This window comes from Sapajus apella, unplaced genomic scaffold (assembly GCF_009761245.1).
Source record: "Sapajus apella isolate SASKATOON/1434 unplaced genomic scaffold, GSC_monkey_1.0 scaffold5, whole genome shotgun sequence".
In the NCBI taxonomy this organism is placed as follows: Eukaryota; Metazoa; Chordata; class Mammalia; order Primates; family Cebidae; genus Sapajus; species Sapajus apella.
The window spans coordinates 32,985,452-32,996,063 of record NW_022436945.1 but is presented as its reverse complement, the minus strand read 5'-3'; the positions used below and the strand labels follow the sequence as shown (position 1 = coordinate 32,996,063).

General features: G+C 32.3%; 1 protein-coding gene across 1 annotated transcript; it reads right to left on the bottom strand.

Moving 5' to 3' along the window:
* Positions 1–8,948: 8,948 nt before the first annotated feature.
* LOC116546057 (peptidyl-prolyl cis-trans isomerase A-like) lies at positions 8,949–9,528 on the bottom strand. Its single transcript, XM_032272415.1, has one exon. It carries the CDS (start codon positions 9,526–9,528, stop codon positions 9,034–9,036), a length of 495 nt encoding a protein of 164 aa, XP_032128306.1. The 3' UTR covers positions 8,949–9,033.
* Positions 9,529–10,612: the final 1,084 nt, after the last annotated feature.

Sequence of the window (10,612 nt, the reverse complement as noted above, 5' to 3'; positions counted from 1 at the left end):
TCAAAAAAGCAAAAACTAGAAAATTACTATCTTGAGAAAAAGTCACTTTTTTTAGTGTTAATTGGCAAATTTTAAGCAATACATTAGCAATCTGTTATTTAATTTAAATAAATAGATTTGTAATTTATGCTTTAAAATTAAATCTATGAGAATTTTAAAGTCTATTTCTCACCTTCCATAACATTGTTTAAAACAATACAGAGACCTCTAATAAACATTATTTTCTTTCTTGACGTTCTACTACTATACCTAGATCACTTGGAAATCCTTCTGTTTCTAGTCTGAACCTTTGATTCTCACACCATAGTATATTTTTTTTATTTTCTTTGTCATATAGTTCTTATTGTAATGTAAAACTTTGAAGAAATCTTGCTTCTATTTTTCTACTTAAATATTAAAATTCTGATGGCTGTTAATAACATCTCCATTAGATTCAAATTTTGTACTATTCCAATTAATACTTTCAATTCAAGAACCCATTCTTTTCAGTTGTTCATAACTTTTACTGCTTTGCTTTGACAAACTTCAATTTAACTACCTTTGCACTAGATAAAAAATTGACTAGGATAAAAATCAGTTGTTTTAGAAAAATTTTCTAAAAGCTTTTTCTTTAATACATAATTAGAGCTCCTAATGTATTTTAGAAGGTATCTAGTCAAATTTATGCAAGATGTCTTTTAACATGCTGTATCTCATTCAATCCTTACCACAAAGGCATGAGGTAGTTATTATTAATCCCTTTTGTATTTACTCCAAAGATCACTGAGATAGAAGAGAGTTTATTTAACAATAAATTGATATCATCATTACATGACTCTTACTCTTTTTTTTTTGTCAGATATCATCTTTATTTATTTATTTATTTATTTTTTCCCATTTATTTATTTTATTGCATTTTAGGTTTTGGGGTACATGTGAAGAACATGCAAAATTGTTGCATAGGTACACACGTGGTAGTGTGATTTGCTGCCTTCCTCCCCATCACCTACATCTGGCATTTCTCCCCTTGCTATCTCTCCCCAGCTCCCCACGACCCACTGTCCCTCCCCTATTTCCCCCCAACTGACCCCAGTGTGTAGTGCTCCCCTCCCTGTGTCCATGTGTTCTCATTGTTCAACACCCGCCTATGAGTGAGAACATGTGGTGTTTGATCTTCTGCTCTTCTGTCAGTTTGCTGAGAATGATGGTTTCCAGGTTGGGCTGATATCCAGAATTTACAAAGAACTAAAACAGATTTACAAAAAAAAAAAATAACAAGCCCATTCAAAAGTGGGCAAAGGATATGAACAGACACTTTACAAAAGAAGACATATATGAGACTCTGTTACTCTAAATTCTATGTTCTTTTATCATATTTTATTGTCTTCTTCCTGAAGGGGCATATGCCTATGACCACTATACGCCCAGCCCAAAAGGGCTGAAAGCACTTGACCAAATTAAGGAGTTAGTTTTCAAGACAAAGATAAGATAGGTGCCAAGATTAAAAACCTCCAAGTCTAGTTCCTTTATAATATCAGGCACCTCAAAGGACATGAAAGAACAAAGATAAATGACATATATCTCCAACTCTTGAGGGGATTTCAGTCTACTGTAACATATCTGTATTATTAATTCATTATGGTATGTGAATGGTAGAATCTCTGGGAATAGAAAAGAGAGGGACTGTTTATGCTTAGGGAAAAGTGGGGAAATTTGAATTATATCTCAAAAGCATGTGCATGAGTTATGCAAATAGAAAAGGAAGATGCATATTTTATACAGGTTGTGCAAGAAGGAAATATGATGACAACATGGAGATAAAACTGGAAAAGTATTTTGGAAGCTGATTGGAAAATGCTTTACATGTCCATAGTACAAGCTGGACATTTTGTGCTTTAAATAAAAGGAATGAAAATGATCCACATCTCTTCTCTTCTACTTCTTTATTCTCAGAGAAGTAATAGTTTCCAGTTCATAGTTTGAAAAAGAACACTGAAAGTATTATGAAAGATAGACATTAAATTATGCTGATAGTTATAAAATTAGAAAAACTTTATAGAACTGAACCCCCAAGGGAAATATAACGTATACCTGAATTATCTTTTTTAGCTCTTATCCTAATAAAGACTTGAGATAATATCTTGTTTTTTAAAAAATATATGATGGAAAACATTTTTCTAAGATATGTGTAACCTCTTAAAACAAAATTTTGAAAGTCTAGGTTCAAAAATGAAAATACTGTAAAAAACTGGAGCATCATATTATTTATCTCAAACAATATGAATGGTATAAAAGTGTCTCAGTGACTGTTATTAATCATTAAGTATAACTGACAGTTCCTTTAGATTGAATTCCAAAGGAATGCTTTTACTTTCATACATCAGAAAGGCCATACTGAGTAAGACTAATGATTCATTCAGGCTAGTATTTAGATACCAACATTGTCACCAAAGGCTGCCTTGTATTTTCTTCTCCTTAATATCAGTAGGTGAAACATTTCACCCAAAAAATGAAAATTCAAGCAGCTTGAATGATTAGTTAAAAATTTGTCTAATCACTTTTGAACAAGGATACAAAGTAGAGATTTAATTGAAAAGGCTTGAAGAACAGGTAATCACTTTCAAGCTCAATGTTAATGCCATAGAAGCAAATAATACACAATCTCCGTGGCCTCAGATGATGGGACTAGGACAAAAGATAAAACAAAGGACAAAAGGAACACAGATAAGAATCTTATTCTTCCATAGGAAAAATTTTTAGGAACATTAAATAATTGACTGAAAACATTCAGTGGGTGGTGAATGAGGACTACGTTATAAGTTGGCAGATGTTCTGTAAAGTGGATTAAATGTTAAATGACTACACTGGGACAATGGTAGTCAAACAGAAACTGCTCAAGGGAAAATAGTGAATGTCTAGTTTGGAAAATGTTTGATCAGATTATTTTTTGTGTCTAATTCCCTTTTATTCATTCAGATGTGAACAAATTAAATTGGTTTTTGAATATTCTACTTTTTATAGAATTATCTTATTCTCTGATTTGCAATAACGTATTGGATTAATTTACTAAGTATTTAATTTTTTTCTCATATTTGGTTTAGGTTTTAACAATAATATGTGGGGCTCTGGAGAATAAAATCAAAGCTGTTCTCAAATTCTAAAACCATTGGCCAATGTGACTTTCATCAGGTTAATAGTATTTGGTTATATTCATTCTTCAGTCTTCATCTTCTCAAGATAGAAATTTAATTTTTTAGGTGTACCCATGTGGAAAATTTACTAATAGCACAATTATAATTTTAATAACAGCCTTTAATTTTTAAAAAATTTATTATCCCAATAAAATTTCACTTCACTTCTGGTATAGAAGACAGAGGTTTTAAAATTAGGTTTCATAAAGTGAATTCTTTATTATAAGCTGTCCAATTTGATATGTCTCTGGATGACTAAGCAAAGAAGTAAGAAAATCATCATATTGGGAACAAATGTTTAGTAATGATGCTTGTACTCTGCCATTTGAATTTTCTATGAAGAAAAATCAAAGCAGAGCTTTTAATTAAAGTCTCAAGTAATCAACACTGTTTAATAGAATTAAAGCAAAAAAAGTCTTGAAGTGAGCATTTTAAAAATTCCTTTGTGTTTGCAACATGAGCTCTGAATTAATCCAGTATCATGAACCCTAAGCTTCATTATCATAATTTTTCAATTAAAAAATTTATTATCCATTAAAAAGTATTATAGTCTTAGCATTTATCACTGGTTATTCCATCAAACAATACATAATTAAACTATTAGGTTAAACAAATTATATTTAATTCTAAAAAAAAAAGTGAATATTTTATTTCCCTAGGTCTTAGCATATAACTACTTTTCTAAATTTTAATCTCACTGATAAGATTAAAGCTCCACGGACAGGTTTTGGAAAAATGTATGCTAAGCATAAAGGGCTGCGTTAAGTAATATATAAACAATTTGTAAGCCACAGGTTTACTCTGTTTACCTATTTATATGTGTACTCATTATGTCTGTCATGGTAAATGACCCATATGTTGGCACAGTTACTTAAAGAGCTATTGAGATGAGGGAGCCATGATAGAATGGTGCTCAGACCAGGCTGCCAGGGTTAAACAATTCCACTATAAAAGAGATGAGAATTTTCTTGAATTCCAACTTACAGTTGTCTGTAAAACCTCCAAATTATTGATACCACCTGTTCTCTCCCTCTCTCACATTTATTTGAGAAGTATTTTTTGGAAAATGTTAAAATGGCATATTAACCCATGAATTAGTCTCCAGAAATGAGGATTGTGTTGTCATAATTCTCTTCATAATTTTCAAAGATAGTGAACATGGGTGACACTGAACTTGAGGAAGGTATTTGAATCTTAATGCAGATTAAATCATCTTATGAAGTAGGAGTTGACTTTATAGCTATTCTAAAGAAAGCCAGACATACACCATTAACTCTATGGAAAACTGACAAAAGTGCTTGCAATTATTTATGAATGCTGCTGAACAGGTTTACGTGCAGAACTATGTATAAAATCTAAATAGATTAGTAGTGCCATTTGAGATCAGAGTTGTTGAGCATGAAGGTAAACACTCTGCTTTAAATGTCAAGAGTCCTATGGAGAAAGTAGAGGTATTGGAACTAACATTGGAGCAAGGCCATGGGTGAAATAGGTTAAACATATATATCTTTCTTACATGCTGAAAATCTGCCTCTTAAACTCTGGGCTCCCCATGTCACTTGCTGAGCCTGACCAGAGAGGGGTATCTCTCTTCAGTCTTATATCTCTTCTCTATACTTTTATAAAAGTTACAGGACCTCTTTAATTCCCATATTACATTTTTGTGTGTGTCTTTCTTAAGATAATTTTATTTTCACTTTCATTTTAATAATTTATAGACATTTCTTTAATGCTTTTCTGTGAACTTTCTTGAAGGCAATGAAAGTACCTAATCGTTTTTATATACAACGTAACACATACAGTTTTCCTTTGTATATAGTTGTTTTTAAGAAATTCAGTGAAAATGGGGGATGTATTCATAAAAGGTGGAAGAGATGTAATTGAGAAGATTTAGGAATTCCTTGGAGGTGCATCAGAGTTTATTCTAAAATTAATTTAAACATCTCATTGTGAGGAAAAGTATGCAATGATCACTGTAGTCACTAGAGTTTCGGTGGAGTCAAGGAGGTTTTGGTGATAGACTAATGTCTCTACTGAATAATTTTAAGGAAAAAAATACGGGAAGGTAAAGAATGAGATGAGGAATTTTGCTTTTACTTCACAGTTTCTGTCTTTGAAATTATAGCCATTACTAATTTCTCTCTGGTGACATTTGGTACCACGGCCGGTGTAGAAGAAACAATGCGATTTAATATTGCCATCACAATTACACAGGAAAAAGTCATCATAAGAGGCTGAAAAGACATCAGGTTAGAAAAGCTGGGTTTTCCACTTATGGCTTATATCAAATACATTTCCTGAGCCTCAGTATCTTCATCTGCAAAGTGATACAAATTAGATATCCTTTACTAAGATACTAAGGAAATACACGTTTTAAAGACTTTGCTACCAAGTTGTGTTAAGAGTGAAAGATGAATATGACTGCAAGCCTAGATAAAATTAGATTGACTCTAAATTTTCTTAGCTATATATAACTCACCTCACAAAATGATAATAGTAATGTCAAATCTTTTACTAAACCTGAATACGTTGTATGTAATATATTTGGTGGATTTTACTGCTAACCCCATGATTTCAAATTGAATACAGTAAATGTATATAAAATGTAATAGGTTAACACAAGTTTTAAAATTAAAAATAAACAATATACATTTTCCTTGGTTATAACTTACCTTTTTATAATCAGGGATAATATAACATAGATTTATAATATTCAAGATTCATTATAAATTGTTTTAATCCAGATAGTGTTAAAGGTTTTTTTTTTTTTTTTTCAGTTTTTACCATACTAAAGTATTATGGGTAAAATTATATAGTGACTAGAATTTGTTTTAAACTAATTTAATGGGAAACAAGGGTAATTTGGTTCATTTAGATAATAGATAAAACAAAATTGGCCAGTTGTTTAAATATGTTGAGGCCAGGTGGGGGGGTTGATGAATTTAAGTACATTATTCTCTGCTACTTGTGGTTTTGAAAATGTTTATAATAAAAATTTGAAATAAGATATAATTAGATTTGACTTCCGGATGATTTTTGGTAGCACTATCTGGGAAGGTGTGTTTCTCATCCGAAAGAATAGACGTTTACAAGAGTCAGTTAAAGCCTGCCCACTATGAAGTTAAGTGGGGCTGATCAAAATTTATAAAATGGAAAAGTCTTGAATAAGGTAGAGGTGTCTGAAATATGTCAGCATATGTGACTCAATGGTGAGTTAGGGAGATTTAGTAGTACTAGCAGAAGGAAGAAGGAAGCTGATGGGGAAGGTGCAACAGCAATAAGCACTGGAGCAAGATGAATAAGCAGCAGTAATGCTAGTAGTAATAAGATATACTGATGTGGGCAAAGGAAATCTGCCAGTCTTCCACAACAAATGTAAAAATGAAGACAGACATATAATAAGAAACATGCATTAGAGTTTTGTTTTAAACAAATCAGAATAGAATTTTAGAACAGCAAGATATTTCAAAACCCAGATGACAAAGAAATGCATAGAATCTTGCATCTAGTATCCCAAAGTAGCAAATTAATGCCTTGGTGAAATGAAATTAACTAATACCTCAAAAGAGATTCCCATTTAGCTGTTTGTTCAGGAACATCTTTAGGAGCACTACATGCTTAGTGTAACTGTTTCATAAATTTCAAAATTTTTTCTTCACATTGTAAATGTAGTAATATATTTTTCACTAGAAAAAATATAACACCTTATTATCATAAGCCAAATCTCATACACCTAGAAAATGATGAAACCAGGATTTATATCCACTTATTGCAATGTGTTCACTCTCACTTATGATAGTTTAGTTGATTAGAGATTCTGAAAAAAAATTCTAAAATTATGTGCTTAAAAAGAGAACTCTTGAATAACAACATATTAGTTCCCAAGTTTACGGGAAAGATTAGTCTGCCTGCCATAGAAAAGCAAAACTTCCACATATTTAAAAAGACTGAAATAATGTAAAATATGTTAGAAATCAATTATATTAAATACCTACAAAATTTTAAATTATTTGAAATTAAACATCAGAACTTTAAATAACATAAATCAAGGCAAACAGGAGAATTTTTTAAATACTCATACATGCTCACGTAATTAATTTTAATCACATCATTTATTTTGTAAAGTTGTAGATTCACATGTGGTTTTTAAAAATAATCCAGATGAGCCTTGTTTAGACTTCAGTTTCCCCAAATTGTAATATCTTGAAAAACTATAGTGCAATATAATAAATAGGATATTAACAATGTCAGAATCCACATCTTACTCAACTCTCTCCAGTCTTACTTTTTTTAATCATTTATATGTTTATGCAAATTTATCTCATGTGTAAGTTCATATATTCACCATAAAATCAATTTACAAAACACTATTATCACACAGGGATGCTTTGCATTGCCCTTTTATAATATATTCACTTGTCTTTTGCTTTCCCCTCCTCCTTCTTACAGCTGGGAACCCTCTAGTAGTTCTCCATTTCTATATATATTTTTCCATTTCAAAAATGTTATATAAATAAAATAACACAATATGCAGTCTTTATAAGTTAGCTTTTCCCACTTATTTATATTTACTAATTAAAGTATATTTGGCTGTTTCTGTTTTTTAACTATTATGAAAAAGCAATGAATATTTGTGCACAGATTTTTATGTGAACATAAATTATCATTTTCTAGGATAAATGGCCAAGTATGTAATTACTGGGCAGTACAGTCATTGCATGTTTAGTCTTTTTAAGAAACTGCCAATTATTTTTTCCAGGATGGCTGTACTAATTTATTAATGTAGCCTCCTCTGCTTTGTTTAAATTATTATTTGTGTAGTATCTGACTTTCCACCATTTAATTTTAACCAACCCATGTAACTGAATTTGAAGTCAGTTTCTTGTAGACAGTAAATAGATATGACTTTTTTTTTTAAATCCATTCTGTCAATCTCTGTCATTTGATATATTCAGGTCATTTATACTTAAAGTAATTAGTGATATATTAGAGGTTGATGTTGTTACTTTATACTATTTGTTTTCTATTTTTTCTGGTTTATTCCTTTTTTTATTTTTACTTTTTGCCATTGTATAGATTACCTAAATATTTTCCAGTATCCTTTCTTGATTTTGTATACTATTTTCAAATGTGATTGCTCTGGGTGTTGGAATATACATATGTGAATTATCAGAGTCTATTGGTATCAGCATTTTATTTGTTCAAGTAAGGTATGAAAAGCTTACTTGCAATCAGATTTCCTTTTTTTTCTTTTCTTTTCTTTTCTTTTTTAAGATGGAGTCTCGCTCTTGTTACCTAGGGCTGAAGTGCAGTGGTGCCATCTTGGCTCACTGCAAACTCCACCTCCTGGCTGCAAGTGCCTCAGCCTCCTGGGTAGCTGGGTTTACAGGTACCCACCATCATGCCTAACTGATTTTTGTACTTTTAGTAGAAATGGGGTTTTACCACTTTGGTCAGGCTGGTCTTGAACCCCTGACCTCAGGTGATCCACCCTCTTGGCCTCTGAAGGTGCTGGGAATAACATTACCTTGAGTATCAGATGGTATTGTAATTTCTGTTTACATATGATTAGATATGATATATAAAACTAATAGGAGAAATTTTATTTTATATATTAATATGTCTGTACTTTTCATTGATCTGTCTTGCTCTCAAATTTCCTTATTTTATCATTTCTTTTTTTTTGGTTGCTTAGTCATTATTTCATAATCACAAACTTAACTCTGCAATCCGGCTAGGCAAGGGAGGGAACAAGGAAAACATGGAACTCAAAGGATACTGTGAGCAAATGGGGTGGAGGGGTGCTCTGCTGAGCTATAGAAGGAATGGTCTGGTAGTTAAGATAAAACACAAGTCAAACTTATTAGAGTTGTCCGCAGTCAGCAATGGTGATCTTCTGGCTGGTCTTGCCATTCCTAGACCCAAGGCACTCCATGGCCTCCACTATATTCATGCCTTCTTTCATCTTGCGAAAGACCACATGCTCGCCATCCAACCGCTCAGTCTTGGTAGCGTAGACGAAAAACTGGGAACCGTTTTTGTTGGGTCCAGCGTTTGCTATGGACATGATGCCAGGACCTGTATGCTTTAGGATGAAGTTCTCATCATCAAATTTCTCCCCATAGATGGACTTACCACCAGTGCCATTATGGCATGTGAAGTCATCAACCTGACACATAAACCCTGGAATAATTCTGTGAAAGCAGGAACCTTTGTAACCAAATCCTTTCTTGCCAGTGCTCAGAGCATGAAAGTTTTCTACTGACTTTGGAATCCTGTTTGCAAACAGCCTGAAGGAGATGCGGCCCAAGGGCTCGCCTTTGAGGGCACTGTCAAAGAATGAGGTGGGGTTTACCATGGCTGATCATACAAGGCTCCAGGCAGTGGCGGTATCTGCAAAGCCTTATCATTTCTTTTTTGTAAAGAATTTTCTTTAGCCAATCTTTAAACGTAAGTCTTATGGCAACAAATTATTTTAGTTTTCTTGTATCCAGTATATTTTTCCTTTTATTCCTAATGTTTGTCATTTAAATCGTTCAAAATTAATAGATGTTTTGTTTTCCTTAAGTAATGTGTCATTTCCCTCACTGATTTTTAAGACTTGTTTTCTTTGTTTTTAGTTTTCAGAAGTTTAATTAGGATATTATATTGATATAAATGTATTTGGGGTCCACACAACTTCTTGACTCTGTTGCTTTATGTCTTTTGCCAAATTTTGGAAGTTTTCAGCCATTATTACTGCAAATACATTTCTAGCTCATCTTTTTTCTCCTCCCCTCAGGAACTCTGATAATATAAATGTGGGTCCTTCTGTCATTGTTCCACAGGTCCCTGAGGCTGTGTTCATTTTTATCAGCCTATTTTCTGGTTGGACCATTTTCTTATTGCTGTTGTAACAAATCTCCACAAATTTAGTAGAATAAAACAACACAGTTTTATTATCTTACATTTCTGGAGGTCAATATTTGACTTGGGTAACATCAAGGTTTTGGCGGGATTGAGTTTCTTCTGGAAGCTTTAAGGAGGATTACTTTTTCTCCTGTTTTCCAGCTTCAATGTCCATTTTCAAAGCAAAAAATCACATTTATATGACATCTGTTTACAACAACATATCTCCTCTGATCCTGAATCTCTTGGCTCCTTTTTTTTCCCCTTTTTAAGGATCTTTGTGATTATATTGAGTACACCCAGATAATCTAGTATAATCTCTCTATTTCAAGATCCATAATTTTATCACTTGTACAAAGTCCCTTTTGCAATGAAAAGTTACATATTCACAGGTTCCAAAGATTGAGACATGAATGAGGAACTATTATTCTGCCTACCAATATATACTCACTGGTCTCTAAATGTTTATATATGTTCCACATGCAAAATGCTCTCATACAACTCAGTTCCAACATTCCCAAAAGTTTTGAACCATTACAGCACCGAGTCCAAAA